Source organism: Acartia tonsa, chromosome 7 (assembly GCF_053477335.1).
Source record: "Acartia tonsa isolate MP-2025a chromosome 7, ASM5347733v1, whole genome shotgun sequence".
Lineage (NCBI taxonomy): Eukaryota > Metazoa > Arthropoda > Copepoda > Calanoida > Acartiidae > Acartia > Acartia tonsa.
Window position 1 is genome coordinate 29,934,813 of NC_137266.1, and position 25,330 is coordinate 29,960,142.

Sequence of the window (25,330 nt, forward strand, 5' to 3'; positions counted from 1 at the left end):
GACTTACGCATGTTTATGGGCAAAGACATTTCCCACACTCTTACTTTTGATGTCACTTGCTTAACTTAGCAGCATTAGGAACCACCTCTATGTATGTATGTATGTATGTATGTATGTATGTATGTATATATGTATGTATGTATGTATGTATGTATGTATGTATATATGTATGTATGTATGTATGTATCTATCTATCTATCTAACTATCTATCTGTCTGTCTATCTATATATCTATCTATCTATATATCTGTCTATCTATCTATCTATCTATCTATCTATCTATCTATCTATCCATCTATCTATCTATCTATCTATCTATCTATCTATCTATCTATCTATCTATCTATCTATCTATCTATCTATCTATCTATCTATCTATCTATCTATCTATCTATCTATCTATCTATTTATCTATCTATCTATCTATCTATCTATCTATCTATCTATCTTTTTATCTATCTATCTATCTATCTATCTATCTATCTATCTATCTATCTATCTATCTATCTATCTATCTATCTATCTATCTATCTATCTATCTATCTATCTATCTATCTATCTATCTATCTATCTATCTATCTATCTATCTATCTATCTATCTATCTATCTATCTATCTATCTATCTATCTACTTATCTATCTATCTATCTATCTATCTATAATGAAATGTGGGTGTAAACTATCTATCTATCTACTTACACCCTGGCCCTAATTGGCCTTAATTGTCCACATTAGTCTCAACTATCAATAATCCAAATATTTCTCAGTTCTTAAAACTATTTTATCCGGATTTTAAAGCCTGCAAGATGATTCCTGTAACAATTATCTTAGAAATTATCTTAAAAGCGCAGCTACTCTATTCATAAACATATTGTTCTTATATCCATTTTGAATATTTTGATATTGCTAAAATCTTAAAAGATAGATAATATATGTTTAAAAACTTTATCATTAAATTCTTATGTTCACATATATGTAATAATTTGGGGGATGGGGGATTGATATATGATACAGAATAGAGAAATTTTTAGAGAGAGGGATGGGACCATTGATTGTAAATGATCATTTTCCCCAAAACTCGATCTGCCATTAATTGGCTTGACATTTTTAAAGAGAAAGGTTTCATCCGTTGATTTAATTGAACACAATAAAATTCTAAAAAAGGGGTAATTTTGTTTATACAAATTTCGGGGTTGGGGTGAACAATTTCTTGCTCATTGTCCTATTCCTGTATCCCTGTAAATATTATGGGTGGACCACAGAATTAAGTGCACTTTTAAATAATTTTATACGCTCATTTCACCGGATTTTAATTGCTGAGCGCAAGATAACTAATTGAGCCATTAATTTTAATTTTTATATCAAATTTTAAAGCCCTATTTAGGTGGGTATAAAATGTATAAAATTAGTTATTCAATGAATTTGTTGAAATTTTTACCAATCTGAATATCCAAAGATTTAATAGACTTTTAAATTCTAAAAGTTATATTTAGAGGTTTAAAAAGCTTAGTTTTGAAAATAAGGAACAGAGGAATTTACTTTTTTCCTATGCCTAACCCTTGCAGGCGTTCTAGCCCTGCGGGGCATACATATATGCGGTAGAATATAATGCAGGGCTACCCAATTTCATCTATGATCTAACCTGACCTGACCTAAAGTAATTTAATAACAAACCTAATCCCCTTCCCCCGCACTTATTCATTTTCAATTAAGGAGGGGAAGGTTTCTGTGCTGTAAAACTTTTAATCAAATTAAAAAATACAAAAACCCAACAAAAGCTAAAATATAAATCTTTTTATTTTTTACCAAACCCAAAATTACGTGACAATTTGATCAAGGTTCAAACGCAAATCAAAATTGATAGGTCTATTATTACTATCTGATTTTTTAAAGAAAATTAAATCTATTTTGAATGAAATGATATTTGGACTAAATATTGATATTTTCAAACATGAAAGAAAATCTCTTACAAATAAGGAATAAGGAAAGGTATTAGGAAATATAATTTGTATAACATTACAGGCAAAGATTTGATTATGCTTCCAAGGGAATTTGTTATAAGATGGTTTTGACGCCAATTTTAATCATTAAAAAAAAATTTGGTGCTTTCCCTCAACTTGTCTTTAGAGCACTGTAACCTCCCCTACTTTAAAATATGAATTAAAATAGGGGATGATTTTTGTTATGCCTAACCCCTGTAGGTTGACGAAACCCTGTGGTGCCCATACTGTGAAGCTACCAAACCTTATCTATCATACAAAGTTGAACGATGTCTGTCTGTCTGTTTGTTTGTAGCGAAGGATCTCGCTAACCGCTGAACCGATTGGGTTCTCCTTTACAGGGTAGCTTCTCATAGATCCCGGGAAGGTTCATAACTATTTTCTTGGAGGGTGGGACACCCATAACCCCTCGCCAAAAAATGAAAAATACCCCCCCCCCCCAATTTTTTTTCTTCTTAAAACTTAAATTTAAATAGTGATGTCGACTAGCCCCCCCACAAAAAAAAAATTCCCCCCCCAAAATTAAAAAAAAAAAAATTTTCTTTAAAATCTTAAACACTAAAAAATGTTGTTTGATCAAACCTCTTGGGGTAAAGCCCCTAACAAAGACAACTCAAACATCAAGCATTTCTTTAGTTGATGAATACTTTTCTAACATTTCATCAATTTCAACTTAATTTTATCTCAGGTGTTCTAATGATTATTGTCTCTGTCCCTGTCTACATGTTTTAATAAAAATGTAAATTTTGTTTTTTAGTCCTTTTTTATATTTATCACGCGATATTATCATAAAAATACATTTTAATATCTTCATTTTTTTGTTGAAAAATCAAAGACTATTTAAAAAGAACAGCTTTTCTATAACTGCTGTCCATTCGTCCACCCATCCGTTTATCCGTACGTCTGGCTGTAACAGATAGCTTTTATTGTTAATTTAGGCATTTTAAATTGTTCAAACTTGTCAGACGATATCTATAAAAATTTGGTACGATTTAAATCTATGATTGTTGCGTCCATTTAAATCATGTTGATTTTAATTTTTTTGTATGGTAAAAATTTGAATAAAAAAAGTAATTTCCTCTAGGTATATAAATACAATTTTAACAAGAGTACTTTTACAGTAAAAGATCTTAGCGAAATAAAAAGTTGTATGAATGAATTTTTAAGATTTTCTCAAAGATTACATAAAATGCTTCAAATGAGGGTGTGTGGGAGAAAACTCAGGAATAAATGGATGAACTTGTTGTTAAAAAAATAAGGAAGTGTAAAGTTTAGTAGAGCCACAGCCCACTACTCTGAAAATATCAGGAATAAGGTATAGCCAACAAGCGAAATAAATATAAGATAATATTTGGGGGGGAGGGCGGGGGCAGATAAAAAGGTTACCCCCCAACGACAGCTAAAAGTTACGCATAGGACGAAGCCCAATCTGTACCATTTTTGATACTGTGACGTCATAAAATTAGGGAGATGAGAGGAGAAGTGGGAAAGAAAACCCCCTAAAAAATATAGCAGCATGTTACTCTGATTTATAAAGTCAAAGAAATTTCTTTGGTAATTATCTAATTCAGTTATTTATTTACAATACCTGCTCAAACTTTACAATCACAAATAATTTTCTATATTTTGGATGATGTTGATTTACATATCCTTCAAACTAGAACTAATAAAAGCAGTATGTCTCTAGCAATTAGTTAGATATTATATATCCCTCTACCCCTGGTGAGTGAAACTAGAACTAAGAAAAGCAATATGTCTCTAGCAATTAGGTATATGTTGATTTATATATCCCTCTACCCCTGGTGAGTGAAACTAGAACTAAGAAAAGCAGTATGTCTCTAGCAATTAGGTAGTTGTTGATTTATTTATCCCTCTACCCCTGGTGAGTGAAACTAGAACTAAGAAAAGCAGTATGTCTCTAGCAATTAGGTAGATATTATATAATTTCCCTCTACCCCTGGTGAGTGAAACTAAAACTAAGAAAAGCAGTATGTCTCTAGCAATTAGGTAGATACTATATATCCCTCTATCCCTGGTGAGTGAAACTAGAACTAAGAAAAGCAATATGTCTCTAGCAATTAGGTAGATATTATATATCCCTCTACCCCTGGTGAGTGAAACTAGAACTAAGAAAAGCAATATGTCTCTAGCAATTAGGTAGATGTTGATTTGTTCAACCACCCAGAGAAGAATTAGAGACATTTTCCATAGACTAAATAGTAGTAATAGATCAGATATTTTAAAATTATATTATAATTCAATATTACCTTGGGATCTAAAGGGATAAGACAATGGCCGATAAATTTATGTACATCCCCAATGATGATTCACAAAATTGCACCTTCTGTACATGACAATTAGTTGTTGAAACGTTTGGACTCAACTGAATGAACCAACCAATCAAATTTAGTAAAAGACCCCAAAGTTTGTGAGCCAACGAATAAGAAAGCGTTATTATAAAGCTTCGGGGACTAGTGTAATACACGTCATTTTCAGCTCAATGTCCTCTCCCTCCCTAACTACAAGATGATATGTCATGTAAATGTTTTATTAATTCAAATCTATGTTCTTTTTACTCAAAGTTTTTTTGTATTATCTTATAATCTTTGGTTTGTTAGAATCAGTTTAATCTGAAGAAATCTGAGACATCAAGACAAAATTTCACACATTTTTAACCATTAAACCAACCTCCCAAATGGTAAGAAAAAGATAGAGAGCAAAAGAAAGAGATAGCGAGAGAAATATTGGAAAGAGGATGAAAGAAGATCAAAGAACCAAAATGATAAAATACTTTAGGATTTCCCTTAAAATGCCAAGTTGGGCATAGAACTTCCTGCTCATTTTTTAGATTAATGAAATATTTTAGAACTAGCGGCAATGCCCCCAGAGGACTCAAGGAGGGAAGAGAAGTCGAGCCTCCTACATAACTATTTATTTTTGCACTAATATAGTTACTGACCTTCCCAGGACTAATTAGAAGATTTAAATTGTAAAGAAGAACCATATCGGTTAAGTGGTTAGCAAGATCTGTTGGTACTTACACACACATGCAGGCAGACTTACAAACATCCTGTCACTTTTATATAAGAATAACAAATGAACAATATATCAAGATTTTTATCATAATGTAAAGGAATTTTATTGAGAATGAACAAAATCTTAATCATAAACCACAAAATATTCTAAAAATTCTGTATCTCTATGTCAGGGATTGGTTGATGAAAGATCAATTAATCTTCATTATTTGGGGGATTTAATAAATGAACCCAAAGTTTTAAGCCAATTAATGAGATAAGTGTTATACAAATTTTGGTACCAGTATAATTTTAAATCCATGTTCCCCTCCCTCCCTGCTTTATACCCTTTGTTAAAGTGATCGCGAATTTAATTTTTCAAAATGCATTTTTGTTTACCTTTTTTTATATTTTAAGTAATTTTCAAAGAATTATGCCTTAAAAGTTCAGTTAAGTTAGAAAAAAATCAGTTTAAAATGCGGAGAGTGTTTCCACATGAAAATAATGTTAAAATCTGAGCATCAATTAAACTAAGAGAAAATAAGTTATTTCTTCGCTTGCAGATAAAAACAAAAAAATTGATACTTAGAAAATATTTTTGTAATATATCTCTTTTAATATTTATCTTTGAACTTTCTCTAAAATGTAATGAAAAAATTTGGTTTATTTTAAAAAATCATTAACCAAATACCGCTTTGTTTATGCAGGTATAGTGACAAAAGAAAAATTGATTAAATCTGTAGAAAGCATGATATTTAAGAATTAAAATGTTTAAATAGAATAAACAAATATCATTTTACACATATTCAGCATAAAATATAGAAGTCTTTCTATAGTATTTACATAAAAAAAACCATTTTATCATCGTAAAATAATCTCGTAATGTGTCGAATTTAATTAAATACACACAGACACACACACACACACACACACACACACATACCTTACCTATCTTGCCACACACACGCACACACACACTATCGTAGTGTAGCACTAACACACACACGCACACACACACTATCGTAGTGTAGCACTAACACACACACGCACACACACACTATCGTAGTGTAGCACTAACACACACACGCACACACACACTATCGTAGTGTAGCACTAACACACACACGCACACACACACTATCGTAGTAAAAAACACACACACACACTATCGTAGTATAACACACACACACACTTAACGCCCCACCCACGAACCCACTTACTACCTAAATAACCAGGGAACTAGAGGCATAAGACAATGACCGATAAATTAATGGATATTCACAATGAAAATATACACAAATTTACCCATTTTGTAAACAATATTTGGTGGTTTAAACATTTGGACACTCAAAGTAATAAACCAACCAATTAAAATTCTATGAAAGTCCCTAAAGTTAATTAGCCAACTAACAAAATGTCATTAACTTTGGGAACTAATGTAATAAAAAGCCAAATATCCATTTCCTCCCTGCATACAATTACGTACAGAAGGGTTAGTTTTAAATGAAAAGATTTAACAATATCCTAATTTATAAAGTTGTAAGCTTTTTTTTTATCTGTAGAGAAGGGACCGCTGAAACGATATGGTTCACTTTTACAGTGAAGCTTTTTATAGTTTTTGGGAAAGGTTTTAGGCTATTTTATTTTTATCAAAAAAGTCGTTTGTTGGTTTTAAGCTATTTTTCTGCCCTTTTATATCCCTTTGAATATTAGAAAAATATAAATTTAGATTTGGTTTCTTTTTATACATTAAATAATATTTATTTAACAACCAACCCCCCAGGTAAAAATCTGAATGTGTGAGAAAGAAAAACAGAGAGAGAGGGAGAGAGAGAGAGAGAGAGAGAGAGAGAGAGAGAGAGAGAGAGAGAGAGAGAGAGAGAGAGAGAGAGATAGAGAGAGAGAGAGAGAGAGAGAGAGAGAGAGGGGTTATACTCAACAAATGCCTATCTTAGAAAACGCTTATAATAAAAACTTTGGTTCATGGAAAGAATAAAAAGGATACAAATACAACAAAACCTGCAAACTTGTTTCCTTTCCATGACCTAAAACTTATAAATTATTTTGTGTTTTAAAGCTTATTTTGAATATCTACTATAAGTAGCCCTCTTTCTGTTTAAGTTAATAAATTATATTTAAGTAATACACACATCCTAAATATAAATTGTTATAATAATGTAACAGGATGTCTGTATGTTTGTCTGTTCTAAAGGATCTTGCTAACAGCTGAACCAGTATGGTTCTCCTTTACAGGGTAGCTCGTCATAAGTTCTTGAAATGTTTATAACTATTTTGGAGGAGAATACCACCACACTCCAAAACGATTTATACATTATACATTAAAAATTTTAATTTTTTATGGAAGTTTGAAGCTTTTTTAGCAAGTAGTAAATATTGAGATAGGATGAGGATGCTATGTTACAATCGACAACTATAAATCAGCTGACCTTATATCCATATTTGGTAATATCTTTTCGATTATCGATAAAAATCGTTTAATCTCCCCGTAAAAAGAAATTATAAACCTTTTTGGTTAGTTTGATATGTATGTAACAAAAGAATTTATTCTACTCTAAATTTGCAAGTAAACCTTAACAAAAAGATTGTTATTTGTCGATTTTGATAGGTTTTAACCCTTACAGATCGGGCCCCAATTCCCACCTTAATAGATCGGGGGGGGGGTCATATTGACCCCCCCCTCTATCTCAGCTTCTGTTACAGATAAAGACGTAAAATTTTTTTCTGGTGGTTCATGTGTATTTTTAGAGAAAATTACTTTTTCTAGTCATAGCGGCCAGGCCGCTCCTTAGCCGCTTTTTAGCGGCCAGCCGCTAAATTTTAAAACAGCTGTAGAGCGGCCAATTTTGCAGCTAGGATGACCATATTTTAGGACGAACTTTTATTTTTCATAACAAAAAAATTACTTTTTCTGATCATCGCCGAAAAACGGCAAATAACGGAAACCGCCATTTTCGGCGGTTACGGCGGTAAAACGGCGGTTGGCGGCGCCAATTAATATTTTTATCTGTTTATTGTTCCTCAAGAATTTACCAAAAAAAATTTTAGGTCTCTAGCTGCAATAGAAGCCATGATATTCAGGATATATGTCTGTAGTAAAAGCCGGACAAAAATCGGTCATAAAGTCGGTCAGGGTGCGGTCAAACGGTCATAACACCACTTTTCTCATAAGGTCATTGATATCTTAGTATTCACCAAAAAAAATATAGGTTTCTACCTTATACACAAAAGTATTTAGAATTTTTTTAAATTTTGGTGCTACCCAACCGACTTTGACCGGACACCACGACCGACACAGACCAGATATCCTAATAAAATCAACTCTTGCCGACGCATAATTACTAAACTTAAAAAGTCATGAAGTCACAGCTCTCCATCTTACCTACAAAAAAAATGACATTGAAAAAACTAGAGGGGGGGGTCAATATGACCCCCCCCCCAATCTGTAAGGGTTAAGATATGTATAATAAAACACAAAATACATCAATGTTTTCAAGGGAATAAATTCGTTTTTTTAAAGTTTGATTTATTTTTAAATGGGAAGTAATTAAGACTTAATTCTCAAAATAGTACTCTTAAAAAACATTAATCAGTGACATATATCAACTTTTTCCCAGCTTCGTGAACACTTTAATATAATAAATATACTCGATCACTTAATGTTAGATACATTATCAAACTATCATTATATAAACAAGGATGATAACATCCAAGAAAGCGAAACACATATAGACAAATAATGATAAGTGCTTTCATTATTGAAGTCAGCTAATAGTGTTCAGAAGACTGAATTATAATTTGACATTCATTTGAGTATTATAAATGTAAAATGCATTTTTTATTGGTACCTATTTAAACACTTATCTTTAAAAAGCTATAAAACATTATCATTAAGATATTAGGATTTGATTCATATGATAGTAAAATGATTAAAATCGACGAATAGACTTTCTGTAATAATTATAGAATTGCTATTTTTTCAACTGAAGTTAACATACAAGGTTTTGAAACAATAGAACATTCTAACATGATTTACAATCTGAACTATTTGTTACGGACAGACACACATGAAATGTAGAATAACTTTGCTTTTAAAGGCATGAGTATTACATCAGAATAGATTTGAACAGACAAAAAATCGAATGTGCTATTACAATTTTATAAGATTCTGAAAACCAGCCATTTTATGGACAAACTATGATTATTTGTGATTATAATGTTCTTATATTTATCAAATTCCTGTATCTTGTAATAAACTTTTACACAATGGATTTAAAAAAAGCAAAATTACAATTTTGAAATATGTGTGTGTTTTTTAATAAAAGCTCGTAGTTTTTTTATCTTTTCAAGATTTAAAGCTTTGTTTGTAATTAACACAATCTAAAAAGACGAAGGCAATAACTTAAAATTACAAATAAAATAGCACAATTCAAAACCACTTTTCAGCAAGATCTTAAAGGAGAAACTAAAAGTTTGCTATTCTAAGTAGTAAGACTAGATATCACGTCTTTTTAACCTTTTCTAGACCACTGTGCGTAAGTGAGCAAGCATCTTGTGTGCATGCACGCACGTACTTACACAGGGAGTGTGCATTCACTTCCACACAAGTATGACATTAGCAAATCATTGCACATTATTACAACAGCACAAACAAAAACTTATGGATCATGTAAAGAAGTCTAAGTTCTTCCCAAAAATTACCTTCCTAAGATTTGCCCTAAGATGGGCTAGGCAGGAGCTAAAATTTATGTTATGGTGTCTAGAGAAGCGTTTTGGCATACTGTAAAAATAACTCGACACAACCTAGGTTCTATCTCTAATATTTCAAGTACAATTTTTGACGTTTTACTTGTGCAAAGTGTAAAATACACGTACAAAGACTTACTTGAAATATCAGAGATAGACCCTAGCTAGGTAGTGTCAAGATAATTGTAAAGCATGCCAATATGTGGAAATGAATAAACACCCTATATACAGATGTGTATGTGAACGATATTACGTGTAATATGCCTCGCATTCCAATACACCGTGTAAACATCTAATTTTAAATATTTTACTTTACATTATTAGTAATGTTGGAGCAACTACTCTAAAATATATTTTGTACGTTCAGCCAACTTAAATTTTGTTATCGTCGATACTAATATGTTTTGATTCGCTTTCGTGTTTAAAATGCGTATAGAATCATAAAAAAAGTTTATTTTTCTCATATCTTAAGAAGGAACCAATCAAACCAACTTGTAGGGTAGCTAGGCTATTATAAACCTTTATTTTATAACAATATACTGACCAAAAATATCTAACCTTAACCCTACGTATTTTTAAATTTTAAATATCTTATTTAACTCATGTAAAGAAATGTAGTCCTAAAGGGGACCCTCATTACAGGGCTCGCCTATACCTTACCTAATATATCTTAACGAAATAAACATTATATTAGTATTTGAAATAAATGGAGGGTCATAGCTTTTATGATATCTTAAAACCTGTAAAAACTTTGAATTTAGTTATTCTTGTAACTTTAAAATTTTTGGTTTTAATTTAATATCATCAACACATAATTAACACAATTCAATGTAAAGTGACATTTTATAAAAGAAGGTGTATCAACTTTTTTTTTTATAGCTAACCGGTTCTTTTAGTAAGTAGTAGATGTAAAATTTTTCATAGAATTCAGATATGCAATCGGTTTTTTTGTAGACCTCTTATTTTTTAAGTAATTTAAGTTTAAAAAAAAAAAAAATTAAGTCGATTTTAAGGTACTAAAATGCAACAAAAACAAGGATGACAACATCCATAAAAGCGAAGCACTGAAACGATAGGACAAACGGACATTAACACTTATATATTGTCAGAACTAAATAATCAGAATATAAATATATAAGAGTCGAAGCAAAATTCTAAGTAAATTTGGTTAAAAAAATGCTTTATACAAGATAATGTTTATGGACATACCTACATTTTTAGGACTTGATTATAGAGTTGCTTCGCTTATAACATTATACTTTGTTCTCCCAGGAATCAATATACCAAAAATCAGATCAATCGGATGATTTGATCACATAAAAATTTGTTGTTAAAAAAGTAAAAAAATCAACATGTTTAAAACGGACGTACGGACATTTTGGTAATGATTATAGAGTTGCTACGCTTTCTAAATCGTACCTAACTATTAAAGGAATCACCATGCAAAATTTGAAATCGATAGAACAATCCTAACATGCCTAAATTAACGAAAAAAGCTATCCGTTACGGACGTACGGACGGACGGACGGACGTACGGACGTACGGACGTACGGACGGACGGACGGACCGACCCTAATTATAGAAAAGCTTCGCTTTTAAAAAGAAAGAAAATGGCCATTATGAACAAAAATAGTAAGATCTTTAATTTAACACCTTACTTTTTCAATTCTGTCAGGTAATTATTGAAAAAATCGATTTTTTTAAACCCACGAGAATAAAAACTTTGAACTTAATTTTATTATTTCACAGATAAAAAAATATGGGTTCATATATACCTTTAGAATCAGAAAAATATTATGAATTCATTGTAAGCAAAATTGAAAAAAAAAGGTTTACAATATAGTATATAAACTACAATAAAAGGAATTATATGAAAATATCATATTATATTGTACAGGCAACGTCTTAATTCTTTAATTGAGTATAAAAATGGGAAGGGGGTAAAGAGGGGGTAAAGAGGGGGTAAAAAAGGGAAGACGATAGTGTTGCCTGAACAAAAAATACAATTGGCCATTTGTTTAATTTTTAATTTTTTTACTTTTTTTCAATTTTGCTTACAATGGATTCGTAATATTTTTCTGATTCTAAAGGTATATATGAACCCATGTTTTTTATGTCTGTTTGAGAAAATATTTAGGTCTAAAGTTTTTATTAAACCGAGGTAAAAAAAATAGATTTTTTCAATAATTACTCAACAGAATTTTAAAAGTAAGGTGTCAAATTAAAGATCTTACTATTTTTGTTCTTACTGGCCATTTTCTTCTTTTATTTTGTTGCGTTTTAGTACCTTAAAACCGACTTAATTATTTTTTTTAAAAACTTAAATTACTTAAAAAATAAGAGGTCTACAAAAAAACGATTGCATATCTGAATTCTATGAAAAATTTTACATCTACTACTTACTAAAAGAACCGGCTAGCTATAAAAAAAAAGTTGATACAACTTCTTTAACTTTATTTAATAGTGTATTTAAAACAATAATGTACAATATATATTTGCGAATTTAACGGGGGTAAGAAAGAAGAAAACTAGCATTACACCATCGCGGCACCTATATAAAGCTTCTATAAAAAAAGATAACTCAAGCAGTTTGGTAGTCATTTAAATCTTTTAAAGCTTCAAATAAAAAAACTTAATACTTGGAAATTTTTATAAAGCTAATTCATTATGGACTAATCTCCCCTACAATGCTATATAGGACCTAGGCACATTCTATAGTAAATTACTTAAGCTATCCGTCAGTAATAGCAAAAGAAAAAAAAAAATGGCCAGAATGACATACTAGTCTTCATAATAGAAGAATAGTAAGAAACATATGTGCAGGATCTTTAGTATTCTATTTTCATAAGAAATAAAATAATATTCAATTGATTTTTTGTTTGTTAGGTAAATAAAAGAAATTCGTCGTGTACAAAATAGTATTTTTAAGCTTTGTTTGCACCCTCTACTATACCTCTACATTAAAATATTAATAGAAGTCTACCACTAGTCTCTAGGGTCGATGATTTTATGTTTTTATTTGTCTTTAAGAACAAATAAAAGAGAAAATTTAATCCAAGGGCAATTTTTCTTAGAAGGGTTTAGTTGCGCTCTCGCAAAATAGCTATATACCTTCTATGGACCTATAAGAAGCTTTACTAGAAAGGTAAACCCTATTAGTCCACTGGTTAGCGAGATCCTCAGATAAGACAGATGGACATCCTGTTACTTTAATATAAGGGCATCTAAATTTTATTGATCATCCGCTCCCTTATTTATTTTTATTAACAAGCAGGGTGGAGAGACAATATTAATTGAGAAGGATGATACTTCTTTGAAAAGATTGTAAGAATTGAAGTAGTGAAGCTATTCTTTAATTATCCGTCCGTTTGGCCGTTACGGTATTATTTTTCAAGAATACAGTCTAAAGAATAACCTGGCCAATGTTTTAGCTGGTATTATCCTAAGGGATCTTAAGGGATAAGACAATGGACGATAAATTGATGTACGTACCCATTTATGATATTATCTTGATTTTAATTATTGGTTGAAAAGTTTAAGCATTTGATCACATTTAATAGTCTACACATTTTGCTTTTACGCATCTATGACCGTTTTCGACCTTATTTGTATTTCTTGATTTGGAAATCCCATTCCTACTTAAGAAAATTACAAAAAATTATTTACGTCAATCATTATCTTTACAAAAACAATTTTAAAAGATATCTTTTCCCCTTTATTTGCTTTGTTTTTAATGCATGCATGTTCTTTAATGCTTTGGTTTCTTTGCTGTTTTAAAAACTTTTTTCCAATATTGATTTAATAATAGTTATTTCTCGTATCGTATTATAAACGGCTTTCCGCGGATATAGAATGTACAATTATAAGATTAAAACTAGTTTTTTTAGCCCCGAGTTGCCGAAGGCACGGGCTAAAAAAACTGGTTTCAATCTAATGATTGTACATTTCTATATTCGTAGAAAGCTGGATATAATACGATGATAGACATAGTTTTTTCGTATGGATGAGAACCGGTTCCTATCCACCGGATTCGAATGAATACGAGAATAGTTATTTCTCGTATCGTATTATAAACGGCTTTCCGCGGATATAGAATGTACAATTAAAAGATTAAAACTAGTTTTTTTAGCCCCGTGGTGCCGAAGGCACCAGCTAAAAAAACTAGTTTTAATCTTATGATTGTACATTTCTATATTCGTAGAAAACTGGATATAATACGATGCTAGACATAGTTTTTTCGTATTCATGAGAACCGGTTCCTATCCACCGGATTCAAATGAATACGAGAAAAGTATTTACACTTAAAATTTTCTTTAGTTTACAAACCAACTGTTGATAAGCTCTTATTGAATAAAATAAAAGGTGTTTTTTTTCAGTTATCTAAGACCTTTCAATTTATTATTGATTTATAATATTTTAAAGATCACCAATTTAGCAAAACAGCTTTTATATTCATAATACAAAAAAAACTATGAAATGAAGAAATTAATATAATGAAGATTAATTTCTGTTTGGAGTTAGTGGGTTAAACAGTAAACACCCTGTATAATTGTGTTGAAAGGAAGATTAAAATGTACCAATATATCACTAAATATCATTTCTCAATTGAAAATAATTTTTCAAGTGTCTTCTCTGTTTTAACACAAGTTAAAATATCACAACAATTTCCCAGTTAAAGTAAGGACCCCTAATTCAAGAAAAGAAGGTACATTCAGACAAAGTACCTTAATGATATCCACCCTACTTAATTTTTGAAATTGATTGAAATCAAGGAGAGGTTGGGGTGTAGTTTTTAGTTTGTTTGTTTATTACTTTATGTCAGCCACCCCCTACCCTTCTTTTTAAAAATGATGAGTTTATCAATGCTCAACAGGCTCTTTGAGTGGAAGGACCAAAAATTATAAATTAAAAAAATATGTTTGTTGCAAGTATAAACGTACATGAATGAATTGTCCTTTGCTTTTAACTTTTCATTATATTTGATTGATATAGTCTACTATTTTACTGTCCGGGACTAAAGTAAAGCAATTTGCAAAACCTTGAATAAACCAAGGTATTCAGGGTGCAGTTGGATGTTTGACAGTAAATTACAGTAATACCCAACTATGTTACATTATTTGTAGGCTCAACAACTTTGGGTTATTTTATTGATTTTCTAATTGGTTGGCTCCAAAATAATAATGTCCAAACTTTTCAACTAATAACTTTGATCTTCAGAAGGGGTAATATTGTTTATCCTCATTGGTATTGTATATCATTTGTTCATTGTCTTACCACTAAATATTCCTGGAGGTACCCTATAACTTTATGATCAAAAGACATTTTTTGTAAGGGTGGCTAAATACTGTAAAGGGGAAACTGTTTAAGATTTGTTATCTAAGATATTCCTGTTTTAAAAAAGATTTACAACTAAGGCTAACCCAAGTAACAATCCTTTTAAGAAGGCTCATTTAACTTGAAGCTAATAATACAAAAGCCACAATACAAAGGGTTGTTTCGCAGGGATCTAAAGGAATCAGACAATGGTCGAAAAATTGTTGTACATCCCCAATAATAACACACAAAATTATCACTTCTGTATATTAAAGTAGTGATTTAATAACTTAATAATCCAACGAATCAAAATTCAGTAAAAGTCCCAAAGTTGTTGAGCCATCGAATATGAAAAAGTAATTGTTTCATTTTGACTAGCCATTTCTGTGATCTTTTGCCTCGATAAGAAAACTTTGTACTCTACATTTTAATATTTAAAAAAAAAACAAAATATAAGCTAAACATCCTCGTAATTTTAATATCATTATTTTCCAAGATACTATTGTTTATTTTATAAAAGACGTAAAAAAGATAAGAAAAATTGTGTTTTACCATGGCAATACTACTCTACAAGCTTTGATGTACTATCTAAATACAAAAAAAACCTTGACCCATCTTAACCTACCCTAAAACACATATCTATTGGTAAGTTGTTTAACAGTTGGAAAAAAGGTATAAATATGTGATAAATTGTAATTTTGCTTGTTGTTTTTTGTTTAGTAAAATTTTGTCCTTGTTTTTAAATTTTGTATAAAACCGTGGCTTTATATTAGTTCATTATCAGTTATCTTATTTTCTTCGTTTACAGTAAGGTAAGTCTATATTCTGTGTTACGAGAATCTCAAAAATAATATTCAAATCAGAAAGAACATATTACATTGCACAGTTGGGCAAATAAAGAACCCAAATAAATGTTTCGCGAATTGAAATTTCGTTTTTGTTTCTCACTAAAGACATAACATAGTCGCCAGTAATGGTTTTGGAACTTCAATATTACCATGTTTTTACTAGCCAATTCAAAATGCTACTTTCCCTGTGGGGCTTTCTAAACAGTTATTTAACCTAACCTAACCTTGAATAAGCATCAAATAAACGTTTTATTTATTAAACAATATTTTTATATAAGGTTTAAAAGAGTTACAATGAAGACTCAATTTCTACTTATTGGAGCTTTCCTTTTTACAGGTAAACATAAAACACCCAACATAGTTTTCATTTAGGAAGCTCACTAGGAATTCTGTCCGTCCATACGTCCTTTCATATGATTAAGGACAAGTTTTTCAATGATTTCTGTGTAGTAGATTATAGTAGTTTATTAAGTCAGTATGCGTAGGGTCTTCTGTCCTTTATGGTAATCATAGTATTTCATACATGTTTGAGTTGTCCTGTCGTATTCAAATCTTGAATAAAGACCATTATTAATAGAAAGTCTGAATGTTTTTTTCTAACATAACACTTAACACATTTTCGCTTCTGTATACTAAATTTAATATGATTTGTTAATTCTTCAATTAACTTTTAATTTGAAATGCTTGTAACTTCTAGACCCATGATTTAAAAAAAAGAAGTTTTAATATTGTTAACGCTAATATTGTTTCATCCTGTAGGATTCTAACTTGAGACAAAATGAACATATCCTAGTTATAGAGTATAAATGAAGTCTTTTTATATAGTTACAATAGAGACATACTCTCTAAATCAGCCAATAGGATAATAGTTTAGGAACAACCCAGCCATGGTATTGATTGAAATTGTTTAAAGAATTTGGTAGGAAAGTGCATAATATTTTCATTTCATTTGCACAATGAGTCAGATATAAATAGTTGCAGAGTTCTTAAGATAAAGGCAAAGCTTTTTTAAAGTAAATTATATTCTGTAAGTATTTCTTTCCTAGTATAGAGTAATAGTTGAATTCCTTAGGTTAAAGTTAGCTTTCTAGAAATTATGACATGGAATAAATTTGTTGGCCTTTAACGTGAATGCAAAAACTAAACATAAAAATTGTCTGCTAAAGGTATCTCTTTCACTAAGACGAATTTTTGGGGTCAGATGGGCCATCTAGATATATTATTTCTTTTTTAGTTACACATGGAGCGGCTGTGAACAGAACTGTAGCAACCATTCCTGATGAATGTTTCCTAGAAGATTATGGCATGCAACAGTCAACACAAACTGTTTGCAATGGTGTCTACGATGAAGCCAGCTGTATAGCTGCCTGTGTGTATGATCAGTGGTGTTTTGAGTATCTGTGGCGCGAGGATAACATTTGTGCCAAAACTAAAAAAACATTTTTCCCCGGAGGAGGCTACACTATGCTGAACATTGTAAACCCAGCCTGTCAGATGTTTGAGGAATGCCATGTCAGGGAGTTCAACGTCTGCTATTTTAGAACTGGCAAAAGTTTGACAACAGGTGATGCTAGAGAATGCCATGCAGAGTGTGCCATGTTCCCTGGCTGCAAGTTCTGGCAGTGGAAGGACAACCTGTGCGAGCTGATGGAAGACTACTACTGCAAAGATATAACTGAAGAGCCATACTGGTATTTTGGTAGCAGAACTTGCAAGGTTTAATGTCTGCATGTTGTGAAGCAGCTTATAAAAAATGACATCATACAATACAAATGACCAATGATATGCCATAGACAATTGTTCAATTACAATGTATAGTGGTTTATAATCGATCATTTGTATTGTTTGACGTCATTTATTTTATGGGCGGTATAAGTTGCTTCTCTTATGTTTGTAAATCTGATTTTGACCCATTTTGTGATTTTTAAGACTGTTAAAATAAATGTTGAACACTGTTTCCTGAAAATATTTAATTCACTACTTTTATGTCTTGAATTGTAATATAATTGTTTTGTTAGTACTTCTATAATACAAAGTAGTAAGGTTTTTTTTTGTCCATTAAGATCTCTTTTAATGGATTATGGAATGGTTTTAGGCTTCCATGTCCTTTGGATTACAGAGCACCCAGATGCTAGTATAAAAAATAAGGGTTTTTGTTTGTCCGTAACCATGTACAATCATTTTAAAATTGTTGAATTAAATTTTTTTTAAATATATGATATAGGTTTCTAGGACTATTAGGTATAATGATCAAAAGCAAATCATCTCTATAATTAAGTCATAAAATGTAAGCATATTCATTTTAAGCATCCTTTATTACTAAATTAATTTATTTAAAGATTTTTAAGGACCTTAGCTCAGTTTTTTAAAAAATGATGAAAATTAAATAATTGTTACTTTTCATTTGTTAATGTACGTTTTTCTGTCTTGTCTGACTGATTTGTTAATCTAGGACTTTAATAAAGTCATCATCCTTGTTATAGTACGTCCTTCGAAATAAAGTAAATAATATATACATTGTAAATACTTATATTCTTTAATGTTAAAAAATGTTGTGTAGAGTTTAATGTGTAAAGATATAAATTAGCAAAAAAAGTATATATAAACGTGTTTATAATGTGTTTAAAGCTAAATTTGATAATTTCTTTGAAAAAAAAAACATTTTAGATTCCTAGAAAAATTTTGTAAACTCCCCTTAAGTACCTATATTTTTGAATTTAGAAAAATTTGTCCCTCTGTGAAACTTAAATTATGTTGGGGGTTTCCTTCCTATCCCTAACCTAAAATAAGCCCAAAACTAAGCTTGCAGAGATTCTCATAATCTTAAAATACATTTTTTTTATTGATTTATATTTTATTTATGAACATTTTCTTATTGATATTATTAATTCTTACTACGTCTTCACTTTAGCTAAACAAGGTTGAATGTCAACCATTGATGTGTAAATAATTATGACAAAATAGAAAGGAATTGAAGTTAATTTAATTCAATTTAATTCTGTTAATGTGTAACATGTAAAAATTAGTTCTCTTTATTTTACAATCATATATTTGTAGACTAATTAGGGAAGTTTGAAATAAGTCATATAGTATCTTTATCACTAAAATAAACATTTCTTGATAAAAGATATTTTTCTTCAAGGACATATTCTTTAGAAATCATAAACAAATGTTTTTCGGTTTCTTTCATAAAAATTGTATAAAAACAGTATAACACTTACCTTACTTCATCAGTTATTTCATTATCAATTTCTCTATCAGGTTAGTTAAGATTTTTACATTGAAACCCACTGTTCATATTTCTTATCATTAATTGTATATAAATTTGTTTTTATTTCCACTATTAAATACTTGTATTCATAATTGTAATATGACAACACTATCATTCTTAAATTACTAATAATTAATTTTTTTTTCTAAAATATTAGTTTGTAAATGGACTTTTAATTAAACTCCAAGCTTGTAGAAAATTTTGTATACAAAAATCAAAATTTAACTTCTTATTTGTAAAATTATAAAGAATGTTAATTATTATGTTTAATAAGGGTTGATCAAGAAATAATGATGAAAATTTACCTGCTTCTTGGAGCCATTTTGTGGACAGGTACAATCACTTTTTAAAAAAGTTAAAACACTTACAATAGTAAAACTTTTTTGTTTGTTGATATTGCAGTAAATAAAAAAGACCCTTAATACATTTCAATAGTTCTTAGACACTTTTGTAAGGATTTGATTTACTACATATTTCCTCCCCCTCTTCATATTTTAACATTATCCCATTAGCAGTACTTTTGACAAACTCATTTTTCTATTTTAAATAAATATATGAATGCAAAGTTTGTCAGTTACAATTATCCATCAGAATACTAAAAAGTTGTCTAAAGAGTATTACAATCCAAATATAAAAATTATGTTTTTGAAGGTGCCAATGGTGGTGCCCTGTTCAAAGAGCGAGCTGTGGAATCCAGAATGGATCTTCCATGTTGTCAAGATGACAATCTTCTGTCCTGTCATCAAGTTGACTTGGATGTGAACAGTCTTGGAGATCAAGACCTTGAGTTGGCCCCTTTGAACACTACTGTGCAGTACAAGGGACTGGTTCAGGGAAGTAAGAACTCTTACCATTATGAAAATGATCTTGTTGATCTGGTGCTTACTGTCCATAATGGAGACATTTATGGTCATATGGCATTGGACAATGGAGACTCTTATACTGTTGAGTATTGCGGTGATGGGATTCATGTTATGAAACAACTAGATGTTGAGAATCTTGGAGAGAATGTAGGTGAGGAGAATGATGATGAGGAAGAAATGTCATCTGGATTCCTTAGATCACAATCAAGAGCCATTAATCCTGCTGAGGAAGGTGAGGAGGACAGGATGGATATGGTTGAATATAGTATCAAGATATATTACACTCCCCAATTTGCTGCTGTTACTGCTGATATTGAGGGTTATGTTGAACAAGTAATCCAGGAGACAAATCAGGGATATTTTGATTCTAAAGTACCATTGAAAGCTAAAGTTTTGTGTATTGAAGAAGCAACTATAGATGACATGCCATTATCATCTGATCAATTATCTGCTTTCAAGAATATGAAAGGATCTATTGCTGAACTAAGAGGAACTGCTGATGTTGCAGTCCTTCTTGTTAAAAGCTTTGATGCTTGTGGTAGAGGCTATGTCAACTCCATCAGAAGTGGATACACATTGAGTGTAGCAACTAAGAACTGTGCTCTTGGTTATTACAGCTTTGGTCATGAAATTGGACACAACATAGGTCTTATGCACAACAAAGAGGTTAGCACTAACAGATATTATGAGGATGGACATGGTTACCTAATAGAGCAGGGATCCCATTACACAGGATATAGAACCATCCTCGCGTACTATGTAAGTGGCCACCGTACCAGAGTTAACTACTACTCTAATCCAGATGTTATTTACCCAAGAACTGGAACATCAACAGGAAAGGTGGGTGTTGCCAACAATGCCAAGATTATAACTGATAACAGATTTGCTCTGGCTGCTGTAGGGGATGAGAGTAAATCTTGCAGTGACACTCCTGATGAATGCTTCCTGGAAGATGTCGGCCTTGTAGAGTCTAGGAATATAATTGTATACAACAGTGGAAAGTATTCCCAAGCTAAGTGCTTATCTGTTTGTGTAGCTAATTCTAACTGCTATGAGTATATTTCTCGTACCACAGGAGCTTGTTACATACGTAAAATATCTTTCAAAGCTGGAGGAGGATATACCATGCCTAATATTATGAACCAAAAATGTTTGTTAAAAAATGAATGTGGTGTCATGGAATTTCCTTTCTATGGATTTATAACTCTTCAAACTCTATCTACCGCAGATGCAAGAGAATGCCATGAAACTTGTGCTAAGGCTGATACCTGCAAGTTTTGGACCTGGAAGAACAAGACCTGTGAACTCAAGGCTGATAATTACAAATACAAATCTTCTTATTGGTTTTTTGGCACAAGATTCTGCTAGATTCAATTTGGATGTAAAATAGATTTTTTATTTTTAGTATTTTTTGAAAATAAACATGGAGCAACATTTATAAATGTTTTTGCATTTTTATCTTATATCATAATTCGGGAATAGTCCCTTTCAGACAACGCCCCTTCAGGGGCGATTCGTCGTATTTTTCAAATGGCTTTTTATAGGTTATTTTAGGTTTGGTTAGGTTATATTGGGTTCGGTGATTGCCCCGCAGGCAGGGGCGTCCAAGCTTTTTATTTTGGGAGGGAGGGGTAAAATGGCGCGCGAAGCGTGCTGCAAATTTGTTTTACCCCCCCAAAATTTTTACCCCGGGGGTAAAATTTGCTTGGGGGGGGGGGTAATTACACCCCTGAAATCTGTTGGCAGGGGTAAATTTTGTTTACCCCCCCCCCTTGGACGTCTATGCCCACAGGGTTAGGTAATTTGCCCCGCAGGGTTATAGCCCCCCCACAGTCGCTAGAAATAGGAGAAAAGCTACTGTGAAAAATAAGAAGAATCGCCCCTTAAGGTGCGTTGCCACGAAAGGGACTCTACCCCATAATTCTTCTTCTGAATAAGCATTTATTTGCTCGTTATGATATTTATTGCTACAACATTTGAGCTGGATGAATTATTGTGTTTGATTGGCCATCTAGAGAAATAAATCTATTCTGATTCCTTTCCTACTATGCAAAACAAAAGGGTCATTTTAATATCTTTAAATGAACTTTTCGATATCTCATAAAGTATTGGTCGATTCTAGATTAGTAGCACCGCGTAAAAAACAAAACAATAAAAGCAACAGGTAGCCTGATACTTTACTGTTACCTTTCTGATGTGATATGTCTTATAGAATCATCTTATTTCTTTTTAATCTTAATCGTGAATCTTTTAGATGAGTAAAAGAAATGAGTATACGCATTGAGCCTTGGGAGGTTATCTAATATGTTAAAAATGAAAAATCCAGCTTATAACAAAACTTAGCATTATAGAGATACGTTTTAATACTTGATTTGAATTTTTTTTGCATATATACTTGTGTCAAATCAAATCCTAATTGTAACGGGGACAGACAAACAAACCTTACGTATTCAAAAGCTTTAGAAACAAATTATCATGTGTTTAAATTGCATAATAACTAGCGGGTACGCCCCTGGCATCTAGGGACTCTGCATTAGAAAATCGAAGTGACAAAGAGCAGCTAGAAAAATAGCCTAAAACCAACCCAAGACTTAAATCTAAAAATCAAATTGCCTAAAACTATAAAAGGACCTATATGAAGCTTACCCAATCGGTTGAGTAGTTATTTTGATCTTAAGCTTCAGACAAATAAACTTATTACTTTATTTATTAGGATAAACAATATATATTATACATGATACATTCTAGCGCATATTTTGTTTACTTAGATTTCAGGTATTGTCAATAAATCACTAAATATGACATCGCTATAAGGTTTATGATTCTACTAGCGGCTTCGCCCCTAGCCTCGAGGGGCTGTGCCCCAAGAGGTGATAAAAAATATTTATTGTTTTTAGTGAGAGAATGTTGCTATTCTTTCATTCAAAATAAATGCTGGAATAAAAAATATTTTTGGCAGCCTGCAGCAGCCTGTATCAGAGCAAAATAAAAAATAAGGGGGGGATTTTTTTGTTTTTGGGGGGGTTAGGGGTGTCCCACCCCCCAAGAAAATAGCTTAAAACCACCACAGGACCAATAGGTATATACCCTCAAGAGTAGAATCCGATCGGTTCAGTGGTTACCGAGATCTTAAGCTTCAGACGGGCGGACGGACGGACGGACAGACAGACAATTTTTTTCTATTTAGTACCCCCCACCTACCGACGAACAACTATTTTAGGTTAGGTTAGGTTTTAGGCTAGGGAGCCGAGCGCTGCGGCTAGGCAGGCAAAGGGGCCGAGCGCTGCGGCTAGGCAGGCAAGGGGGCCGAGCGCTGCGGCTAGGCAGGCTAGGGAGCCGAGCGCTGCGGCCAGAGTTCATAGTTCGCTGTCGGGGGGTGGTACTCAAATTTTCAATATTGAAAAAAAAATTTCTAAGAGGATAATACCGTATTATTGATATTTGCCATAAGGAAAAAGGATAAGAGCATGAATACTCACCCCTTTTTCATTGTAACAATTGTTGGGGGAAGTATTAAAATAATTCGTCTGCTACTAAGTGAAACATCTAGCGGCTTTTTTGCATTTTAATCATAACCTATACTATATATGTAAAAAAAAATATAATATATTTTATTATTATTCTATAATTTATTGGTTTTTAAAAATAAACTAATAAGGAAAATAATTAAAATAAAGATTGATTTAGAATATTAGAACAAATAGCCGCTTGAGGTGCTGGTTTGGCAGGAAAGTATGCTACGCCTAGTTTAAAAATGAGAGGATAACTCTTTTAAGATTGAAATTTTTTTTTTTCAAATTAGCCTAAATGTAATATTTAAATCTAATTAACATAATAAAACTTTTAAATATTTACTAATAAAAAATTAATAGTTCAGCTCTAAGCCACCAGTTTCGTTAGTTCTCTACTTCAAAGACATACATAAAAACTAAGGCTAAATATTAAATCAAAAATTTGAAAACTGAATAATCTTAATTAGTGAATAATCTGTAATGCTATCTACGTTTTTTCTTAGACAATACTCATTTTTACAATATTTTTAACATTTTCAAGTGATCTTATTTAGCCCTCAGGGTTTGGCCCTTTAGTGACAAAAATCCAAAACAAGAAAAAAACAGACAAAATAAAAATAGATGAACGCGATTGAATTTCTAGTTCTATATCCATAGCTAGATGGCACTGAAAAACTGACTATTATGATTTACAATTAAATGTTTATAATAATTTGGAAAAACGTTTATTTATTAAGAAATAAAAGTTAGATAGACAGCAAAATAAATCTTATAGACTAATAATGTGTGTAATGATTAAAGTCAGTAGCAAAGTTATAAGAAATTAATAATGATAATTTTATATTTTTTGAATAGGTTTTATCAATATTGATAATAATTCAAAATATTTCTATATCATCCTATAAAAATCAGATGTATGCTTCAAACAGCAACTATAATTGTCTTGATATTACATCTAATTTTAAAATATTCCCATTTTGAAAAGTGGTGGAATAACAATAAAATTCAGCGCGGCAATTGCTCAATATAGGCCTATAGGCCCACTGCCTATTTTAGTCCCCCAAATACCTCGATTCCTCTCTTTTATTATTTTCTCTATGATATTTGCATACTGCAAAGATTCATCTTTAAATCAAAAGATATTTTAGTTTTACCAGGGAGGGAAGGGACATAAGACTGTTAATTAAACTGGTCCCCAAAGGTCATAAATGTTAGCTTAAATACTTTGGGGACCAATAATTTTTCTACAGCAGCACGTTAAGTTATAGTCCATTGTCTTCTCTCTTTCAATCCCTATGATCTTACGTCTCTTTTTTATAAGGGCAATGAATATATAAGTTATGGAGTAGCTTTGCCCATAAAATTTGCTGGATTAATTTTGTCTGTAACTAACAACTCTTTTTATTTAGCTTTATATTTCAAATCCTAATTTATTTCAATGCTTGAACCCAAGGACATTAAAGAAAGAGGGGGGAGGGAAGTAAAGGGGTGATTACCTACAAAATAAATTTGGTAGGCACCCCCAAAATTTTTAATTTTCAACCACCCTCCCTTTAAATAAAAAAGCTTGGACGTCCTTGCCTACATGATATAGAGATTACTCCCCCACCCCAAAGTTTATAATTTATAATTTTCTACCGCCCCCCACACAAATAAAAAAGCTTAGACGTCCTCGCTTAAACCCATAGGATGATTGAGCCTCCTATTTTGAAGAGATGTATAATGTCTGTCTAAACCAAAAGATTT

At 31.4% G+C, this 25,330-nt stretch overlaps 2 protein-coding genes across 2 annotated transcripts; both read left to right on the top strand.

Moving 5' to 3' along the window:
- The first annotated feature begins 16,208 nt into the window (after window positions 1-16,208).
- On the top strand, window positions 16,209-17,893 carry LOC145324260 (uncharacterized). Its single transcript, XM_080166885.1, has 2 exons — window positions 16,209-16,275; window positions 17,173-17,893. The coding sequence occupies exons 1-2, from the start codon at window positions 16,233-16,235 to the stop codon at window positions 17,658-17,660; spliced, it is 531 nt and encodes a 176-aa protein (XP_080023011.1). The 5' UTR covers window positions 16,209-16,232; the 3' UTR covers window positions 17,661-17,893.
- Window positions 17,894-19,154: 1,261 nt separating this feature from the next.
- Window positions 19,155-21,508, top strand: LOC145325245 (peptidyl-Asp metalloendopeptidase-like). The gene is made up of 3 exons (XM_080168177.1): window positions 19,155-19,199; window positions 19,484-19,542; window positions 19,861-21,508. The coding sequence occupies exons 2-3, from the start codon at window positions 19,500-19,502 to the stop codon at window positions 21,438-21,440; spliced, it is 1,623 nt and encodes a 540-aa protein (XP_080024303.1). The 5' UTR covers window positions 19,155-19,199; window positions 19,484-19,499; the 3' UTR covers window positions 21,441-21,508.
- The last annotated feature ends 3,822 nt before the right edge of the window (window positions 21,509-25,330 follow it).